Genomic DNA, 23,026 nt, shown 5'->3' on the forward strand with positions numbered 1-23,026 from the left:
AGGTCACAGCGCAGGCTCTCGGGCAGGCGATGGTCACCCTGGTGGTCCAGGAACGTCAGCAATGGCTGGACTTGGTTGAGATGCGTGAAGCCGACAAGACTCGCTTCCTCAACGCCCCTGTCTCCCAGTTCGGCCTCTTCGGCGACACCGTTGAGGACTTTGCCCAGCAGTTCTCCCTGGTGAAGAAGCAGACGGAGGCCATTTCGCACATCATGCCGCACCGCAAGCTTGCCGCCATGGCCCAGGCCCCACCTGTTCGCTGAGGGCGTCCTCCCGTGGCCAGAAGACCTTCTGCTCCGCCCCAACCTGGGCCCAGCTCTCAGCCCCGGCGTCGAGCAAACCGCAGGAAGTGTACGCCCCCTGCCTCACGGACCCCATCGAGGACCCGGAAGGCTCCCAGGCGTCCCTGAGACAGCGGACCCAGAGGACGAGAAGTTAGCTCCGGAGATGGTAAGACTGCTCCGTCCCCCGGTGGAGGGCCGGGAGGAGAATCTTTTGTTTTTTCATTTGGTCACCCTGGTGGTCCAGGAACGTCAGCAATGGCTGGACTTGGGCTGCGGTACCCAAATTCTCAATAAAAGAGCTATTTCCTTTACCTCTGGGTCACACGGCCCGCAAAAGCCGTTCTCACGGCACTCTGCTTTCAGGCCTCAACAGTCTCGGCGCCCAGGATGCGGTGCTTCCGCCCTCAGCCCCACGACTGTTCCCCGGCCGGCCGGTTCAGACGAGTCCAGAGGACGCCAGCATCAGACCTCCTCCTCAGTCACGAACCCGCCCCCTGCCAGGTGCGCGGAACAAGGTAAGTGCTTTGAGTTTATTCTCGGCACCAGAGCCTCGGGACGCCACAGCGCCTCCCGACGCCGCGTTACCTGTTCCGCACCGCTGCGAAGCCCCGCCGGGTACCTCCAAAATACTCGTCCCCTTGGTGCCCCTAGCACGGAGCTTAGAGGCATGGCTTTCACTGCCCAGCTCGTCATGGTGGCTGCACCGGACCATCCGACTCGGTTATGCAATTCAGTTTGCCAGGTCTCCGCCCCCCTTCGTGGGCGTTCGTTCCTCCGCAGTGCACGGCGAACATGCCCACTCCCTGCGCGAGGAAATCGCCTCCCTTCTAATCAAGGACGCGATAGAGCCTGTCCCTCCGACCGAAACGAAGAAGGGTTTCTACAGCCCTTACTTCGTTGTACCCAAGAAAGGCGGCGGCATACGACCGATCTTGGACCTGCACATTTTCAATCGGACCTTGTCCAAACTCCCGTTCAAAATGCTTACCCAGAAACAAATTCTGTCTGGCGTCCAGCATCTAGATTGGTTCGCAGCGGTAGACCTGAAGGACGCGTACTTCCACGTCTCAATTCGCCCTCGACATCGACCCTTTCTACGGTTCGCGTTCGACGGCCAGGCGTATCAGTACAAGGTCCTCCCCTTCGGCCTGTCTCTGTCCCCTCGCGTCTTTACGAAGGTCGCAGAGGCGGCTCTTGCCCCGCTACGAGGAGCGGGCATACGCATACTCAATTACCTCGACGGTTGGCTCATTCTGGCCTCCTCGCAGAAATTACTACGTGCACACAGAGACCAGGTGCTCAAGCACCTCGGCCGTTTAGGGTTTCAGGTCAACTGGGAAAAGAGCAAGCTCACCCCGGTCCAGAGCATCTCTTTTCTCGGTTTGGAGTTAGACTCAATCTCAATGACAGCACGTCTCTCCAACGAGCGTGCTCAGTCAGTGCTGGAATGCCTCGCTTCTTTCGAACCAGGCACCGTGGTCCCTCTGAAATGTTTCCAACGGCTCCTGGGGCATATGGCATCCTCCAAGGCGGCCGCGCCACTGGGGTTGATGCATATGAGACCACTTCAGCATTGGCTCCAGACTCGAGTCCCGAGACGAGCATGGCGCCACGGCACGCACGGCGTGGAAGTTACCACTGCTTGCCTCCAAACCTTCAAACCCTGGACAGACCTCTGCTTTCTACGGGCAGGAGTACCCTTGCAGCAGGTGTCCCGTCGCGTTCTGGTTACAACCGACGCCTCCAAGTTGGGTTGGGGCGCCGTGTGCAACGGGCGCGCAGCCGCAGGCCGCTGGTACATCAACTGCCTAGAACTGCTGGCCGTTTTTCTTGCCCTGAAGAAATTTCTTCCATTGATTCGTGGCAAGCATGTCCTAGTCAGGACAGGCAGCACCACGGTGGTGGCCTACATAAACCGCCAAGGCGGAGTACGCTCCCTCCACATGTCACAGCTCGCCCGTCGTCTCCTCCTTTGGAGTCAGCAGCGACTGGAGTCACTGCGCGCCACTCACATCCCCGGCAACCTCAATGTGATAGCGGACGCGCTGTCAAGACAAACCTTGCCCGGCGGAGAGTGGAGGCTCCACCCCCAATCGGTCCAGCTGATTTGGGACAGGTTCGGCAAGGCCCAGGTAGACCTGTTTGCCTCCCAGGAAACCTCCCACTGTCCGCTCTGGTATGCCCTCACAGAGGCTCCCCTTGGGACAGATGCTCTGGCGCACAGCTGGCCCGCGGGGCTGCGCAAGTACGCTTTTCCCCCAGTGAGCCTTCTTGCACAGGTGCTATGCAAGGTCAGGGAGGACAAGGAGCAAGTCACTCTGGTGGCCCCTACTGGCCCAACCGGACGTGGTTTTTGGATCTCACGCTCCTCATGACAGCCCCTCCCTGGCGAATTCCCCTGAGGAAGGACCTTCTTTCTCAGGGACGGGGCACGCTCTGGCATCCGCATCAAGACCTCTGGAATCTCCACGTCTGGTCCCTGGACGGGACGCGGAGGATCTAGCCGGCCTACCTTCGGCCGTCATAGACACTATTAACCAAGCCAGAGCCCCTTCGACCAGGCATCTTTACGCCCTGAAGTGGCGTCTGTTCGCGGACTGGTGTTCTTCCCGAGCCGAAGACCCGCAGAAGTGCGCAGTTAGGTCAGTGCTCGTGATTCTTCAGGAGAGGCTGGAGAGGAGGCTGTCCCCCTCCACCCTCAAGGTGTATGTTGCCGCTATCACGGCCCACCACGACACGGTAGACGGCAAGTCTCTTGGTAAGCACGACTTAATCGTCAGGTTCCTAAAAGGTGCCCGGAGGACGACTCCCTCCCGGCCTAACCTGTTTCCCTCCTGGGATCTCTCGGTCGTCCTTATGGGACTCCGGAGACCCCCCTTCGAGCCGCTTGACTCAGTTGGACTCAGAGCCCTCTCTCTCAAGACCGCCCTGCTGATCGCGCTCGCTTCCATCAAGAGGGTCGGAGACCTGCATGCGTTCTCTGTTAGCGACGCTTGCCTGGAGTTTGGTCCGGCAGACACTTTCGTGATCCTAAGACCGCGACCGGGCTACGTGCCCAAGGTTCCTACCACACCCTTCAGGGATCAGGTGGTGAACCTGCAAGCACTGCCCCGGGAGGAGGCAGACCCAGCCCTTTCACTGCTGTGTCCAGTACGTGCCTTACGTATTTACCAGTAGGTGTGGCCTCCGCAGGGTCTTCTCCGCCCTACTAAGGGCTAAGACCCCCTTCCTTCAATGCGTGTAAGGGCCCCGGCCATAGTTGCTCTATGCGAGAAACATAGAGAGAAAAGAGGCCCAGCCAGGCTGGCCCGTTCCCATGTTGGCGGCCGTCACCTTGTCCCCCCCTCCAGGGTAACGATAAGGAATCCTGATGGCTTAAATGGGGCATTGGGGAAGGGTACATGCAGCCTGATACAGTTGGTCGTTCTGCACGTAGGAATACCTGCTCGCTCCTGTATCAGCAGATCACGTACACGGCTCAGCGCATGGCTCTTTTTAAGTGGACCCCTAGTGTCGCTTCTCTGACACAACGTGGAGAGAGCGACAGAAGGGGAATGTCTAGGTTACGTATGTAACCTCCGTTCCCCGATGGAGGGAACGAGACGTTGTGTCTCCCCTGCCACGTCGCTGAGCCGAGCCCCTGTTGTGGCCGGACCATTTCCGGCTCCTCAGAAAAATCCTGAATGAACTCCCGTATTTGCGCCGCTTAAATACCCGTATGTCCGGGGGCGGGACATGCAAATACTGGTTGCCAACTCTCATTGGCCTTTTTTCATAGATCAGAGGTCCTCAAGAGAGGCTCAAGAGGCGCTCAAGAGAGAACCCTAGTGTCGCTTCTCTGACACAACGTCTCGTTCCCTCCATCGGGGAACGGAGGTTACATACGTAACCTAGACGTTTGGTTACTGTATTCACTATTATTTCACTTGACTGACATAACTTTTTTTAATAATCATGTTGTGTAATTGCCTACCTTGGTCTATGTTTTCCTCCCATGCAAACATTAATTGAAACACAACTGTAAACAATTCTATTATATTTTACTTCTGTGAACAAACTCAATAAACACAAAACCACTTACACTGACATGTTATCCCAAACAGAAATCATATATATGGCAATACATGTATATTTCTACAGTTATTGTTTGGGCATTTTGGCTATATAAAATTACACTGATATTTGGGAAATTATGTTTTACATATATGAAATTGCAATATTTTGAAATGTGAATGAATACATTTTACACTTACATAGCACTTTCTGACACTACACTCAAAGCACTGCAGATATGTTGCTTACATGTACAGTACAAATCACTTTTTAAATAATTGAAAATAACTGCTGGGCTCTATGTTTAGGAGCGGGTTTGGTTATTAGCAATAATTAATAATTATATATAATTATCAAGTATTAAAATCAATAGAACTCTGATTAGAATCAATGTTAGCTTTTTAATCCTTTAAATCAACAATCATCAAAGACAACCATCAATTATCAAATTCAATAGAATATTAATTATTATCAAAGATAATCATTAATTATTAAAATTAATGGAACATTGATTAGAATTAACACTAGCTTATTGATCCTTCAAATTCAACAATCATCAAAGATATTTGTCAATTAGCAAAATCAATAGAATATTAATAAGGATTAATATCGCCGGGGCTCCACCATGGAATCAGGGACTAATAACCAGACAGTATAACAGTCTCAATATTAGATTGTTCTCTTAGGAAAATGGATGTCTGGAGAGCATCAATATTCAAAAGGAAACAACGAAGGCTTGAATCCGAGCACTGGCATCCCCTGCCAGCCTTTGAAACATGTGTAAACAAACCAAAACAAATATAACAAAGTTTATTGATGCAGTAATATCAATTAATAATCAATACAATGCAGTCAATAAACTTCCGACTTAAAACTGCAAACTAAACAGTGACATGATTAGATATGGTAACCAAAATAAGCCTATAACACATGAGAGAAAGGTATGTGTGTGTGTGTGTGTGTGTGTGTGTGTGTGTGTGTAAGGTGTGATGTGCACAAAACGGCGGACGTGACTCTTGTGGAGAGTACGGCATTCAAGATTTACAGCCAAAGAATATGGCCACGAATGTAGGTGGAGAGAAGCCGAAGACAACTGTCTGCCCGTTGACCGTGCGTCTCTGCTTGTACGATAACTTGGAAACAAAGCAGAGCTCTATCACCAAGTTATCTGCTAGCCAAATATTTGTGAGGGGTCACATGTGTGTGAGGTTAGTACGACAGAGAGAGAGAATAAAGTAGTGGCATCGAAGCCGGTTTCGCGATTGTGGGAGAGAAGGCAGCTGTTAGTTTATCACTCAGAGACGTGGTGAACGGCTCGAAACCCATCCCGCGGTCTTTGGCCCTTTAATGGATAAACAGAGTGTGCCGTTCTCATCCATGAAGGCGTAAATACACAACAGTCCAACGTAGTTGGAATACAACACAGAAAATCTCATTCGTGATAACAGTATGTTACATTAATACCTTGAGTATTATTAGCAACAATGAGCGGACTTGGCGACTTGGCAGTCCGTAAACTGTACAAGCAATAACCTTGATACACAAGAATAACACACCTAAATATTCTATATCTGCCCAGACGTTAACCTCTTACTTGGATCGCATGAGGACGCATGTAGATTGTGTGTTCATCCGTCGTTTGACTCTGACTTGATTCCTCGAGGCTCAGGTGATGATGGGAGGCCGTTTCCTTGCTCCATCGGCAGACGGTGCGGCTGCTGATTCTCAGCGGGCTGGCGGAGAAATCAGCGACGTCGACTTGGTTGAATATGGAAGAGAATTCTTCTTTCTTCACTTCTGAAGGGAAACGGATGATTATGCGGATTTCTCGGCGGTCTCCTTAAGATCCGTTAGAGTGTTCGGTGGAACACAGAGTAATCTCAACTCGTCCAGCGAGATAGAGATTGTATGGCTACAGTCTCAGTCGTACGTTACTTCCTTGTGCAACGAGGCTACACCCTGAGAGCAGCGATGAGCTGCATCTATGCACGGCAAGCAAAGTCACTGGAAGCGATGCCCAGAAGGATTTCCGAGGTATTTCTACTCCAGATGACATCATGGTTGAGGGGCGTTCTGTTAAGCACCTCATCCAATAGGAGTTGAGAGTTCGATCCTTTGGAATTTCACACATAGTTGTAAAGTGAGCAAGGCTTCTTGGGATTTGTAGTCTGTTTTGTACTCTCTTTGTTTGATTTTGTCATGACATTTATCAGCAAGATTCATGACTGTGTGTTTGTGGGCCTCAGTCAGGCTTTACTACTGTGTTAGGCTTGCCTTTGTCTTGTATCTGAATACATGAGGCCCAACATCACTAATATACATTTATGTTTTACATATATTGCCATATGTGAAATTTCTCGTTTGTTCAAAATGGCATAAATAATGCCTTAGGAGGGCACTTTAAATGGAGAACAATTGTGGAACAGTCACGCTGAAAGATCATTTCAAACAGAATTTCCAATAAAAATAACTTTAAAAAAAAAAATGTAAATTACGTGATATTTGAGCACCGCAACTTTAAGACATCCAAAGCTCTCAAAGTGATTGGTGAAGTCTTCGAAAGGAATAGGGCATAGGGGTGATATCTCTGAATAAAAAACATCACAGCTGTGGCAAAATTAATGATGTCGACACCACAAACTAACAAGGAACTATACTTCTAACCACAGATGGAGAACTGCAGTTCCAACTGCACAACTTTGCAACGCAGTTTGCAAACGTTCGTTGGAACTATGGTTTCGGGAAACACAAAATCGCTGAACTATGTTGGTAACGATGGAACTAGTGACCAACAATAGTTTTGGGAAATGCACCCCAGCTTAGTAACAATACAAATTCTGGAAATAATTGAAAATATATTACCTCTAATATTCATTCTTATACCAGTCCATGTAGCCGTTATTGCAGTGAGAGACTGGCACAAACTTCACAGTGTGAAGACATGCGGGGCATTCGCTGACAGTCGTGAATCTGCGAGTGCTGAATACCGTGCGTAATTAAAATTATTTCCACCAATGATGCAAGTTATAACATCCATGCAACACCACAAATTAAAATGTTTATCTGCCCTGCTGTAGCTTATAAGATCATCATACAGATGCATTACGTTAAATCAACAATATTTTTAAGCACTTTGTTTCCGCGGACTACCTGTTTGACACCCCTGGTCAAAACAATCTATAATGAAAGTGCACATGTTAAGACAAATTATTTCCTATATTAAAGGTCCCTCTTAAAATGAGCATTTACACATGAAAAGATCTGGTGACTCATGCCTACCTGCCTGTCTTCATTCTGAGAGAGAGAGAGATAGATAGAGAGAGAGAGAGAGAGAGAGAGAGAGAGAGAGAGATAGAGATAGAGAGAGAGAGAGAGAGAGAGAGAGAGACGGCTTGTGATTTTAACACTCCAGACAATTTGAAAGACAGCTCACTTTCACTAAATAAGACTGAAAAGCATGTCAGCAGTAATAGAAGAGAGAGACCCTTATTTTATAAAGGTGTGCATTGAGCATTCATTGTTAGAAATAAGAGGCTGAGAGTAAAGGCTATGCTTAATTGTTTTGTGTGCCTTTATGTCTTGCAAACACGCGGTCTAGGCTTTGAAAGTAAACTCCTTTGACCAAAAGACTGTAAGAAAGAGTTTGACGCATTCACACTATCACTGCTTTGTGATACTATTTAGTACGGTCAACTCCAGGCACATGTACTGACGATGCACACAGACTAGAGACTAGAAAAATGGGGCTGCACACAAATAGTCTGCATGTACTGTGCTAATGACAAAATTTATGTCACGTGTACTGTCCACGCAATGTAGAAGCGCACGGAAAATAGAAGTATATTTTAGCCTTAATGCATTATTTAGATGGGACTAGTTTTCCCTACAGAGGCTAAGTATTCATGTTTCACACAGATACTTTGAAATTTTAATCCAGTTCGAATTTAACAAATCTGTGTTTTTGTTGCACAACTTTGATAAAAAAGGAGTAAATTACCTAAATCTTTTGATTTTTAGAGAAATCTAATGCCTCTGAGAAGTCTATAACAACATTTCGCATTGTGCTGTCTGATGCACCCACCTTCATAATAGATTTCAACCTTTTTGCCAACTTTTTGGCCAAAATAACTGTCTATGGTTCAAGCACTGCTGGCATCCCATCCAACGTAAAAAGACAATTTATAAAAAAAATATGCAATAAGGAAACTGTAATTCTTCCCTTTATTATATTCATATCGCATATGCACACATCCGAGCACATGACCTAACTTAAAATTCACATCAAGTCCTTACCTTAATAATAACTAGATAGATTCAAATCCCATCCAAATTAGAACATAAAATGACAGATGTCCTGTTTTAACTTTTGCAACTAATCCTACTACATATATGCATGATCAATCACTTTATGAAAACAGAAGCTCAATAATGAGCTCTCAGTTTTGACATTTGATTGTTTGTGACACATCATACAGCATGCAAAAGCATCTCACACAAATTTGACATGTTTCCAGTGCTTTATAATTTGTGTGTGTGTGTGTGTGTGTGTGTGTGTGTGTGTGTGTGTGTGTTTGCAGGCACCCGTTGTTACAGTGCATGTCCAAAGCCTTTCCATGTATTTTTGTCTTTAGGATCAGCAGTGACAGCACTGGTTTATAAGTGTCAGAAACCTTGGCTGTTGCCATGGCAATGCCACACTGCAATAGTGTGTGCAGGCAGACTGCACTTGCTGCAGAGTTGATACGAGAACAGGAGTGAGAATGGTGAGTGTTGCAGGAGAAACCTGCTGAATGCTAATCAGCCCCTCCACAGTTTGTCCTTCATTAGACCAGAGAAACAGAGCAATACTCTGGATCTACATTAAAGTCTCCCTCTCTCATAGACCAGTATCCACAAGGAGAAACATTTTGTTTTGCCAACTAATTACGGTGTAATCAAAGCTAATTTGCTCTGACTTAATGCTGGATTCTCTTTCTGGTTTGCAGCTTAATAACATGTCCATGAACCTTTTCGTTTTCCAACATAACAATTTTAGGTTATTTTCTGTATGTATTAGGAAAATTGCATATTTTAGGTTTTGTACAAATCAGTATACCATATCTTTGTTTGTTTTTTTTGTTTTTTTTAACAATTTTACTCAGTTTATAGCTTTTTTTGTAGTTCATTTAAAGGATGTGTACTTGTTTCAGGTTTTAAAATACTTTCTCCTATACCAGCATAATATACAGAGAAAACTAAATAAGCCATTCGTAGGTTGATTTCTGAAAATTGTAAATGATGAGGCTCAAATGATGTAAACGCAAGTCCTGTCCAGTCCAACCTGACATAGCAACACTGGTAACACAACTAATGATTACATTTTTGACAGGACTTTCTATTTGTTCAAAGAACAAACCTGTTTGAAAACAGTGACTGTATATACTATTTCTGTTTGGTGGCACTAGTCGAGCAGAAATTACACAGTTTACTTTAAAAAGTCCTGTGGTGTGACCAAATAAATGAAATTTAAAAGTCAAAAAAATCATACGTAATCTATTAATTAATATGAGGTCATGAAAACTGCCTGTTTCAAGCAAAGCAAAGCAGGTCACTGCTGTCACTATTTGACATTTCATGTTAACTGCCCTGGTATACTTACAATACTTACAAACAGGTATACAACTTTAAAAATCTTCTGCAAGCTCTTCAGTTCTGCTCTATGCAGCAAATGTGGCCTAGTTTTGGCCCAGTTCTTTTGCAAATATCTGCAAACTCTATCTGGATGTGAGGAGGCACAAGCAGGTTGACTTTGCTCTCAGCAAGCTTTTCAGGAGCAGTGAGTTAAACTCTATACTAAAGTTTACAGCACACAAAAATGCTGTCTATTTAACTCGGTTTAATGTGGTTTATGTTCACAGACATCACTTAATTTTAAATAAAACAAACATGCAACATCCTACAGCAGTCAACAATGGCTTATTCGTAAGGCAACAGAGGTACACGCACGCATACAGACACACACTTAAACTTTAAAGCTCAGCTTATACAGAGTGTCACCCCCTTAAAATTATTCAATACATACGTAGAAAGTAAAAACACCAAATAACACATCAGATAAGTCACAAGTGGCTGCCCATTCAGCAATGACTTTTAGCAATTCTTCAAGAGCACATTAACCCTAAAGGTGCATTCACATTGATAAAAATTACATTGTTGCAGGTGGCCAAGTTGCTGTACAGTGCCTTTCTTTCTCGACTGTATAAGGCAGCAAATCATGTGAGCTTCACTACCTGCAATTCAGTTGGCTGTCGCAGAATTGTGTTGCTGAGCTTTTGCATAAAAATGAACTTCATAGCATGGACAACAGTCTCTGTTTAATTAACCCAAAGAGAATCCGAAATGCAAATATTTCCATCTCTTAGCATAACTATCCCTCTGAACATCCTTTAAGGTCTGAGGTACACTATATACAGTGGTGGATATAGAGAAGAGGAAGGGGTAGTTCTTCTTATCACCCTAGAGTGATGTGAAAGTTAATGGGCCTTTTCTAGCACCAATCAATCTGCACTAATCTCCCTGCCTAGAGTTCTCCAGGGAGGGGGGCAGCCATGATTCCATCATTGTGATGGCAAAGTCCACTCAGCCACATCGCCTGTTAGTGCTGCTAAAGACCTTTTCCACTCTCTCACGAATCCCTTTTCCATTAACAGGGTCCCGGTTCCCAATCTGGAACCTCTGAAAAGGCTGGAAAAATTAGTTCTGTACCGGCCCCTTAAATCTGCTGTTCTTTAACTAGGACGCCTTAAAGTCAGAGGCCAGGGGATGTAGTAATGACCACACCAAGTAACATTTTTAGAACAACAATTCAAAACAAAACCCAGCTAAATGTTCTGGGAAAAACAAAGGAACATCATGGTAACTTTAAAAAGAACCATCCACTACTCAGTCAAGTCTAACATTGTACTCAGCAAAACATCCTTAATCACTTGTGTCAGTGCCTGGCAAATGATGAAGCAAGCAGAGATTCAAAATGTCCAGCCTATTCTGAAGCCCTACTCAATTCCTTGTCACACATTTCCCCCTGTGTGTCAGCAAGGGACGGTTTCGTCCAAGTTTCTTTTTTCCAAGCAAGTGTGCCAATACCCTATATTCCAGCTGGCCTATGTTCCCACCACCATGGATATGGGGGCGGGCCATGACATCTCACTTCCTGAACCAAAAATAACTCACATGGTAATAAACCCTTGGCTGGTGTAAGTACTTCCCAATTAGCCCAGCTCCCTGTGTCTATGATGCAATTCTGATTAATTAACCATTAGGACACGGAATGAGGAATTCTGCTGAATCGTAACATATGACATTAAAAATAAGCAAGCAAACTCGCCTCCAAGCTGTACTCTTCCACAGTTCTCTTCAGGGGATCTACAATCTGCCAGCATATGAGGATGCACAAATCAATCAGCAACATCCCACCCACGATGATAAAGAGCTTCTGGTCCTTGATAATCTGGAAAATAAAATAAAAACAGAGGGAAGATGTGATTAAGGGATGAGAAAGAGGGAAAGATAGCCTGGAACCATCAATGGGCTGTTCACTCAATTCAAAAGCGTGAGCTCCTATTGCATTCTGAATCTGGAAAGAGCTTCTACTGTCTGATCTTTTTTTATTTTCTTCTATTTAACAGTGTTTGGCCTGAACAGAGCCCAAATCAAAGGACAGGTCATGGCAAGTAGGCCTGTGTGTATTTTAGAGGAATCAGACAGGAGAAATGCACAGACACTTTCTTAGCACCTCAGCACATAGATGCACTAATTCATTTTTAAATTAGACTTTTCATGGCTTGCCATATGAACCCGTTGTAGTCACCATAGTGTTTAATTTGGCCCCTGGCCTTGGGAGTTGATCAATGATTTGATTTGAGAGTGTATAATAACTTAAAGTTTGGTTTGTTCTTCACACAAAGTGATATAGTTATATTGACTACTTTTACTGTGGTTTTCCAGTGTTTTTTGTCCTTTGTGACATAGCTGAATCACCATTAACTTTCATTTTATGGCAAAAACAGAGGTGTTCTGAGTATGATTTTTATATTTTTTCATTTGTCAAGGCAGAAAGTCATTCAGGTATGAAGTGACATTAGGTGGAGTAAAAAATATTTTAGGTGAGCTGTTCCTTTAAGGGGACTATCAAAACCCCTTAAAAAGAAGGGGGTGTCGACACTTTTGGCTGTGCATTTTATCTAAGGAGTGAGAGATCTCCAAACACCCACCAGATGTTTGTGGTTCTTTCAATCTGACCACTGAGTGTCATGGGTAATTCCTTCAGTATGGACACTCTTTATCGAAGTTCATGGTTTCATTAAATGGCCAGACATTTGAAATAACACAGGATCATGACATTTCACAATGCATTAACACAATCACAGAGTGTAATGCTTTGCCACATGACCGCTGAACTGCAATTTATTGTACAAAATCTCCTTTTATCACAGCAAATGGAAGGTGAGGAAGGATCAAAAACTAATAACAATCCTAAAATACCAACTTCCACATTGTCACTGCTCCAAATGTCTTTACCACCTGAAGCTAAAGATACTTTCAAATAATTCTCAAAAGACACAATGCCTAGTTAAATGCCTCTAATCAGGAGCTTGTGAAACCAAACTCCTTTGCTTTTACGAGCAAAATGGCTCTGTGTAAGTTTTCTAATTCACAGTTTAAATGGTGCACTGTCTGTAAAAGATTATTGCTGCAGGTCTACAAGACTATGCAGTGCATTAGTGTCAGAGCGTGTTTGTGCTCTGTCTAAGTAATGCAGGACATCATGTGCTTGCGTCTGATTGAATTTACAGATGCACACATCACTGATGCCATCTATTTGAGACACTGTACGTTCTATATTGCAGACTGGGGTAGCTTATGTATGTGGTTCGACTTGTATTTGTGTTTATATGTGTATATGATACATTAATGAATACTTTTTCATTACATTGAAAAAGTGTCATTACATGTCATTACAATTGCACATTCTACACTTAAAAAAAAACATTTATAACTGAGCAGATAAAAAAGAAAAATTGAGGCTTTTAAAGGAATAGTTCACCCAAACAAATGACATTTCTGTCATAATTCCCTCACCCTCATGTTATTTCAAATCTGTATGATTTTCTTTCTTACGTAGAATGTTCTTTCTTATAGAATTCCCAAGCTGGACCATAATATGTAAAAAAAATAGCCCCATAAAAATATCATAAAGGTAGTCTTTATGACTCTTCACTGACAAACTGTAAAAATAGCAACAATCAACCTGATCTGAAGTGCCGGCCAAAATCCAAACGTTTACTACTGTCATTGTGCAAGTGCTGTGTTTTTGCATGCGTATCTATTCCAAGAATCTTTTTGTTCCTGGATCTCAAATTTAAATCAGGCAGAGAAAGATGCACCCCCCTTGTGATTAACAAAGCCCACTCTTTGCCCTGAGGCAGAGAGAGAGACTGTGGCCAACCCCTCAGACCACCAGGCCCGCGTCGAACGCTGTCTGAATTGCAACGGGATGTCTGAGGAGTCAAAGCTGTGAGGCTGCTTCTCAGCTTGATGAAGAGATGGCACACCCACACGCACACTCACAAACCACAGTCCTGACAGCAACCATCGCTTTACACTGCCAAAGCCCAGCAGTCCATCACTGTGTGGAGCAGAAGTCAGTTCACTGTCAGCTTCCTGCACACTGAAGCCAGAGGGAATCAGTCCTTATGTTAAAACCCTGAGCCTGGACATTACGGTCTCTCAGTTTATTTCTCTACTGTATAAATCTTCTAAGCACTGTTAATTGAGAGTGTGAAAATAAAAAAGAGATGACACCAAAGAAATAAAATGACATATCATGCATCAAGTTGGAATTGTATATCATTCTCTTTTCAAAGGTTTGTTTGACACTTCATTATAAAAACAATAACAAAAACAGGAATTGAAAACAGGACTTCACCTGCTCTTTTGAAATAGATGTGATGTACTGTGTAGACATGAAATTAAAACTGGCCTATTTACCTTAAAGGAGACCTATTATGCCCCTTTTTACAAGATGTAATATAAGTCTCAGGTGTCCCCAGAATGTGTCTGTGAAGTTTCAGCTCAAAATACCACAGATAATTTATTATACCATGTTGTAAATGCCTCTTTTTTTGGTGGACTCAAAAACATGCTGATTTTGTGTGTTTTCACCCACAACATAGCTCTGGTCTCTGTGAATACAATCAGAGACAATGGTAACTTTAGCTACATTAGCCGTGGAATCAGTTAACAAGTACATTCGGAAAGGCGATTTGCAAACATTGCAAGCATATGAAATGCAATACCTACATCTTCAGCATCTAAAGTTGGAACATGAACAGTTGGTACTGATCCATGCTTGAGAATCAAATTATGTGAAAATCCTGCTTTATATTGACAATCATTCACAAAGCAGTCCAGTGTATAATGATTTGCACAAACATACACATATTTTGTGTGTTTTGGGGCACATTTCCTTCAAAAACAAAAGTTGTCCACTGCGTCTTCAGTGGCTCTGATGCCGGGAGTACATGTAGACTCATATGCTCAATTTTACTGCCAACAACAGAACATTTATGATGCTTACGAAGCTGAGACATTATTGTTCTCACTGTATCTGCTCCAGCGTGGAAAACAAAATGGCAGACTGTGGGTAAATCAGTCAAGGGAGGTTCTATGATAATAGAGGTGGAGTCCGTCACCAGTCGTGGGCGAGGCCTGCTCTAATGTGACGTCACTTTAGAGCAGAAACAAAAACCATTCATTTTGACACACTGTTTTTGATAAGAAATATAAGAATGTGGGTAGACCTTTAACATTATTGGGTGGTTGTGTACACACACTGCCGACTCACATTTATGTACAAACACCAAGTTAAAGTTAATTTGATATAATAGGTCCCCTTTAAAATTACACTTCCCTGGTCTTGTTGTAAATTATTAAAATTATCTTCTTAATATAAATGAAACAGGAGCAGATTTAAAGAAAATACAAAACGCTTTGAAAGTAAAAATAAAAAAACAAAAAACAAAACAAAAGGGCTTATACAAAGTGCTTTCCCACAACACAAAAATAAATTAATAAGCAATTAAAGACAAAAAGATATAAGAAAAGAAAAAAGGCAAAAAGAGAGAGAGAAATAAATAAAATATAAAAGGAATAAGGAAAGAAATCAAACCTATCAGACAAAGAAATTAGCTTTGATAATGATGAAGAGTTATTGCAAAAAAAGAAACATGTTGAGCAATTTTTTAGATGGTGAATTGCAATTCTTTAGGTACAGAGGCAAACAGTTTCAAATAGACGGTCCTCTTTATGAAATTGCAAATTGACCTAGAGAAAAAAAAGGTTTTCTGAAGATCTTGTGCTGCGATGATAAATCTGTGTAACAGGAATAGAAATAATTTTAAAGGAGTCTGGTTTAACTTTGTAAACCAGAATGTATTTAATTTCATAAACATTAAGAATTATGTGCATCTTCTGAAAAAGGTTTCTTGAAAATGAGATGAAGTAAGCATTCTAACAAATTGTTTCAAAAGAAGGTATAAACAGGAGAGATTACTTTTATACAGTATGTGCTAGCCCAAATGATGTTACAGTATGACACATAAGGGTCTTTCAAAGAGAAATACAAAGTAATTATTTGATTTGGTAAGAATAGCTTAATTCTTATGATGACACCAATATTCTTAGCTATTTTCTCCAACTAAATTGATCATCAATGAGTATTCCATGGAATTCAGTGCAATGAACACGGTTCATAATATTCATAATAATAAAAAATGCTCCACCTTCGAACAACTTTCCTGTTTCAGCTGATGTCACCAAGCCCTCATTTTTTCAGTTCCAAATACTGTACTGTAGATAATTAAAGTCTCGCTATACAGTTTTTATGTTGCTGAATATCATGCTTCACTGAGAAATATGCCACATTATGGAAATAAAATGTGTTGCAGACGCAGTTTTATGTTGACTTTAATTAGATGGAAAATGGTCATGTAAAACTAAATAAGGATTGTTGTTAGTGAAAGAAACCTTGACTATCATTTAAAAAGAATTGTGTCCCTTTAAGTTATCACACTGCAAAATAATAAATAAATAAATATAAAAATAAAGATACATTTACAGGAAAATGTGACAAAACTAGTGAGGAAAGTATTTTCCAAAGGGCTAAGAAAAAATAAACATGTTTTAACTTAATTTCTTACCCAATTGTTTCTTATTTTAATCATACACCTTAGTTAATCTGATGTCATTTTTCTTCTCAAGTAAATCTTGCCTTAAGGCTGTTTAGATATTTAATGAAAAACAAGACAAAAATACTGAATAGGAAGATTCTTTTTTGTAGCGCAACAGTTCTCTCAGTGCACATCTGCCAATTGTACCTACAGCATTGTTAATTTTTCTTTCTCTCTATCTACCTCTCTCCTTTTCTCTCTACTTCTTTATCTGGATCTCTCCTGCAGAATTCATCCCCACTGACTCAGGCTGCAGCATAGAAGTAGGCTATGGGGTCTATAAATAAAGATGGCCAGCAGGGTGCTGGAGCTGTGGCTAGCCATTCATACAGCACTGTCATACAGTATCAGCAGCCTCACCCTCCACATTCTTACAGTGCGTTGGAAAACAATAGTCAGAGAAAGAAGCACATAAATGATTCTCGCACACCCACTGTGTGCAAGAATCTTTTAAGTTTGGATGTGTTTGTACCCATGAGTGTGTGTGTGTAGCTATAGTTAAAAATAAGCTCTGTACTGTTCCAGAATAGTGCTTTTTCTTCTGGAGGAAGGACAGAGGAGGTTCACACATGATTTCTGAAGACTATATCTAGCGGAACAGGAAGACACTGTTAAAAGATCAGAGATTCATTGCGTAGGACTGGCAGTGCTGGCTGATTTTGGTTGTGTCAGTAAATTGAGCATGGAGACACCAAACTGACTTTTAGTGAAAAGAGCAGTTCTATATAACAGTGTTTATTTGAAAAATTAGATAGCTGACAGCCCAGAGGCAGCATGGCTTTTTCCATCTATCTTTCTTCTTTTCAATCATTACTTTCTTTCTTTGTTTCCCCATCTCTTTCTATTCATTTTAAGACTTATGTTAAAAATAAGTCCAGTATAGTTTCATCTAGTTTCATCTTAGTCGAAATCTTTTTTTTGTATTGTAATTCTATAGAAATATTTTGTACAGTAACCACAAGAATAACCCACTGATATGTGACCAATGAGACAGATGACAGATATTTCTAGTTCCTGTGTGTTCTGCACCAATGATGCCCAATCAGTTGTTCTGAATCATGTGACACCAACCATGTGCTTATGGATCAACACAAAATATGTTGATCTGGAAAAATGTCTAACTTGACAGCTTTTAAAGTCCAGCAGTTCCTCCCATAATTGTTTAAATGTCTATAAGAGGTATCAGTGTCATTCAGCAATAATGACTCATAAAAAGGCAGTTCAAATGCAAATCTGAATTGATTTGCTTTAGCCACGCATATCTCACCTTTTTCTTCATCTTTACATTCTTGAAGATGGCGTGCACTCTCCAGGTTTTTGCAAACATGGCACCAAACGCTGTTGTGTAACCCACAATAAGGATCCACGTTCTGACCTGAAAACATTAAGTACAATGGAAAGTAAAACAAGGTTGCTTCTAGCCAAAAGCCCTAATCATTTAGACATTGACATAAAGTAACATGCAGAAAGAAAGATTTCACTCTGATGCTATTGTATAGAATACAAAGAAAGCAAGGGGACTTGGAGCTACAAAAATTATGATCCCAAGTCCATTATCAGAAAGCAAACTGAGTGGCAGGTTGTGTTGAGAGCTCTGTTTAAGATATTGAGGCATGAATTCTTCGCTTTGTCCTCACTTCAACTTCTATCTCTCTTCCCTCATTCTACAAATTCAGAATTACTGAATCTCTCTTTATTCTGTGCTCCATTGGGAGTGAAATGTATATACCATGAACTGTATAAGGTTGATCAATCTCAGTCTTTGATTCCAAGGCAAAAGCACAAACACCATGAGACCCCCCCCAAACAACAAGACCTCACTCCATTTAAAAAAACTTGTATTTTATGTACAAGAATATTGATTGCCTGGTGGCACCCAATCATTGATATTGTAGTGGAAGCCTTCATCTACACAGGCCAGAGAGATCTGACCTATCTCAGTCAGGTAAAATGTGCCATTTTCAACACATTTGTGAGCTATTTCCCCTGGGACTCAAGCTATTGCAGTAGCTAAAGCCTTGTAATTAAAAGGGGGATTATGGTCACATGCAAACAGGGAGCGGAGGCGTGACGGGACACATCTGATCATGCTTACTCAATTTAGTGACAAAGTTGTCTGGAAGTAGATGTAAAAGCTTTCAGATTAAAATAGAAACCAGCAGTCAAAACTGTGGGTACACCTACTCATTCTTTATTTTGACTACTTTACGCATTTTAGAATAATAGTTAAGTCATAAAAACAAAAGATATAACACAAATGGGATTATGTTTATTATGTAGCGACCACAAAATACTAGATGCTTTAAAGTAGACACACTTTGCCAATATTATAGTTCTGCTCATGGCATCCCCTCAAACAACTTTATGTGCAGTATTTCAACACTGTTGAAAGAGTTCCCATGTTGGCTGCTTTTACTTCAATGTCTACTCCAACACCATATATTTATTTTTGATTAAAATGCCAATTTTGTTAAGAAAATCATAGGCACAATTTATATTTGTCTATTTGCCTTTAATTTTAAGAATTTTAGTATAGCCGTTTAGAGAAAAAAAGAAAAGATGTTTAGATCATGAGAAACAAAACATGATAGGGTGTAAAGTGACTTTTGACATAAATATATATATCATGTTTGTTTTTGAATGAAATCAGACATTACTCACAGTGCAGAGGGTCTCGAACACTTTGTCTGACACAAAGGATCCATCCAGACCGAAAAGGAAGATGGAAGCGTAGGACAGCATGCCTCCCAGTATGATTAGGTTGTTCATATAGGGACTCGACATTTTGATCAGCCTGCAGATGGAGGAAAGCCCAAAGCTGATACATTAAAAATTCACAATTAATTTAGAATTAACCAATGATATTACATTTGCCTCTATGCTCTTAAATATATCAAATGAGCATGACAGTGCCTTACTGAATGATGTTGAATGGTGACCCTCTTCTCTCTACACAGTGACTCCAAAAAGTATATGGACACTTAAGCCACACTTAAAAATGTATTAATTAAATAACATCAAACCAAGTTGCATTTATTTTAAATAAAGCTACTGTAGCATGACCTCACTTCTTTTTTAGATATAGATATACTGTTAAGAATTATTAGTGTTTGGCCACTTTCTGGTTGTAAAAATATAGTTGAACATGTCCATAATTCATGTGATAAATACACCTGTGTGAACTCGAGGGGAACTAAGTTCATACACTAGAAATGCCACTACGAAATCCCCTTAATATTAGTTGGTTAAAGTAATTGGTCAAAGATCTAGCCTAATTTGTTTGCAGAAGTCAAATGGTTTGATATTTTGTCATCTATGCTATGTTAAGTTTAACGTTTAAATGGGTGTAAAGGCATTAATGCAAAGGAGGCAAGAACCTGCTTGACAGTATAAATAATATTTTTAATAAAGAACTAAAACCAAAAGACACAAACACACACATAGGACGGACAGCTGCCCGTAAACTTTCTCTCTCTGTCGCATCACAGTCCGCAGTCGGCCTTTATCCCTTTCAGAGGCTTGATTAGCCTGATAAGGGGTTGGGTGTGTAAAATCATGACCTGGACCCGCCCTCTGCTCTGTCACAATGTGGCTTAAATGTCCAAATATTTTTGAGGCTACTCTATTTACATCACTGACCTGTGGTTCCGGTTTTTGATGTTAAAGAAGAGAAAGGCTCCCGCCATGACCATGCCCAGGATGGTAATTGTAGAAAGGATGCTGTAAAGGGGGACATTTATTTGCCTTCGTTTATTCTGCACAAATGTACGATCCTTGGGCGGTTCCACACCTTTAAGAGAATTATGATAGTTCACAGTCAGTTACAATTGGAACTCTAAAAACTCCACCTCTGAGAACAACGTCTGCATTTTCTAGGAAGTAGCTCCTGTTTAATTTACATGACTAAGATTTTAAAATGCCATGCCACATACAGAATACACAGGGTTATCTAGTCACTGATGTGACATATTTGACTATTTAAGGTTATATAATAATGTTTGTGGATGCTTTTAGAGACTATGGTGGTGCTTGTGATGTAAGATGCAATCTTACATCATAATGAGAAGTTGAAGGAGAGTACAGTTCACTACTTAATGGCACTGAAACAAAATGAGTCACCGAAATAAGCCTAGAGCTGTCTGTGTGACTTGAACCAACGTAACATCCTGAGAACTTTTGAAAAACTTTGTACTGTCCTCTGCTGAGTTTAGAAAGTACTAAAAATATACAGACTTGGGGGAGGGATTTCATCTTATATCAGAAATCACTTTGGGACATAGGTTCCTACTCTTGCTTTGCTATTTAACTACATGAACCTGTACATAAACTATACGGAAAAAGGTATGCATACACCCAAACATTATGGACCATGGCTGCAGTGATTTTCTCATATTCAGGCATAAAATCATCAGTGAGCATCATATTTGTGATGGGGCCTAGACTGCCAGTTGGCATCCCAAAGGTACTCAACAGGGTTTAAGTCTGGGCTTTGTATGGGCCAGTCAAGTTCTTCCACACCAAACTCTTTGAAGCATTTTTTTTTCTCCATGTTCATGATGTTGATAGTCACTAAGCTCTGTGGTATGCCCCATTGTACTGGAAATGTTGGAGATGTGGAGATGTATGCCTGAATGTCTGTTCAATTGATATTATTGGTTCAATGATAATGATTGCATCTGTTAGTCATGGATGTAGCTGAAATGGCAGAACTTGCTAATTAGAAAGTGTGTCCTCATACTTTTGGGTATTTAGTGTATGTTTAGTTACTGTTTTGTAATTCAAGTTGTTTCAGTTCCCACTGGCATTCTGTCACCATTGTTTTCCTAATATCATTATGATTAATATATTTACATTCTATCCAATTTTTATTAAATTTATCCACTTTTTTCTATTTAAAAATATATATGATGCTGGATAATTGACCTGTTGCAAGGTTCCTGTTTCTCTGTTTATATTTACTTTGTGCCAGGCAAAGAAAGAATCCAGTTTAAAACAGCCTAAGGTGGTTTGCTGATTTAAGCTGATTGAAGCTGATTTTAGCTTGTCTCCCAGCCTTGCCAAACTGGTGTTCACCTAGTCTAGCTGCTCTCCCCACTTACAGTTGCACAAAACCTTTCTAAAATAATAAAAACAGGCCAACTGGTTTAAATTTAATAGGTTTAACCAATTTGGAAGAAAAAACTAAATATGCTAGTCACAAAAAGAAAACACTGCAAATGTACCTCATTTGTGGTCAGTGCATAGTCATTGTTCCACCCCCCACAGTACACTTGGCAAGTTTTCCAAATTATTATTTCTTAGATCCTTTTTGTCTCTTAACAAGTTCCAACTGAGGAATCACAAGACATTAAAACAATTCCATTCCTTCAAACCATCCAAATATATATATATATATATATATATATATATATATATATATATATATATATATATATATATATATATATATATATATATATACCATGTCAATGTGGGCAAACAGAAAAGAAAAAAAAGAAGTCTTGAATTATTCAGTTCACCACTCTTGGAACAGTGAGTACAAAACATTGGCAGGCATACAAACCTTCTGTTTCTCTTTCACTCACATTGACCACAAACAAACACAAACAGGGCTTTTCCTACCTTGGAACCTGATGGTGTTGTTGATAAGGTCCAGTATGTCTGCAATGGCATTGTACTCGCCCACTTTCACCTCCTGACCCTCTGTGAAAGACAGCGAGAACAAAAGGACAGCAGTGATAAGAGGATAATGTTCAAAGCCTGGGGCCCCCAGAGAGAAACAAGACAATAGACAGTAAATTTAGTTTCTGTGTGCTCCACTGCAGAACAAGTCCAACATATTGCCTTAAATTGCCTGGCTTCTGTGTGCGATGTCAATTCTTCACTAGTCGTGTAATGTGAGGGAGCTGAATAAGAGCTAAAGGGCATTTAAATGGCAACCTCATGCATTTGAACATCAATTAAAAGGCACCTGATTACTGAGTGGGTATATCGTGTGATACAAATAATTAATTAGACCTGAAGTAAACACTGATCTCATGAATGACTAACTCTATCACCAGGCACCAACAAGCAGCATGAACCACTTCACTGGGAAACCAAACATATCACAACTTATCCAACAAATGCAGTATATTAAAGACCCCATGAAATCATAATTGCAGTTTTGTGGTTTTTAGTTCATCTTTTAGCTTTTAGACCATCTGCTTGTTTACGTCTACAAGTAAAACAATTTTTTTTTCATTATACCACAAAATCATTTGTGTTTTAATGAGGGTTACCACCAAAATTATTTTCAAAACATCCCTTCATTTCTTTAAAAAAGGAAATATCTGGGTTACAGTGAGGCAATTACAATGGAAGTGATTGTGGCCAATATTTGGAGGGTTTAAAGGCAGATATGTGAAGCTTATAATTTTATAA

The 23,026-nt window shown here is 41.2% G+C and overlaps 1 protein-coding gene across 1 annotated transcript in view; it reads right to left on the minus strand.

Annotated features, from left to right (window-relative positions):
* LOC127650021 (gamma-aminobutyric acid type B receptor subunit 2-like) overlaps positions 1 to 23,026 on the minus strand; it is a 343,063-nt gene that overhangs the window by 66,255 nt on the left and 253,782 nt on the right. Inside the window, exons 9-13 of the mRNA XM_052135134.1 lie at positions 22,226 to 22,306; positions 20,243 to 20,393; positions 19,265 to 19,397; positions 17,871 to 17,978; positions 11,701 to 11,823 (exon numbers count right to left, since the gene is read on the minus strand). Of these exons, the coding sequence (XP_051991094.1) occupies positions 11,701 to 11,823; positions 17,871 to 17,978; positions 19,265 to 19,397; positions 20,243 to 20,393; positions 22,226 to 22,306 (596 nt within the window). The remainder of the gene's footprint in view (positions 1 to 11,700; positions 11,824 to 17,870; positions 17,979 to 19,264; positions 19,398 to 20,242; positions 20,394 to 22,225; positions 22,307 to 23,026) is intronic.

This window comes from Xyrauchen texanus, chromosome 10, assembly GCF_025860055.1.
Source record: "Xyrauchen texanus isolate HMW12.3.18 chromosome 10, RBS_HiC_50CHRs, whole genome shotgun sequence".
Taxonomy (NCBI): domain Eukaryota; kingdom Metazoa; phylum Chordata; class Actinopteri; order Cypriniformes; family Catostomidae; genus Xyrauchen; species Xyrauchen texanus.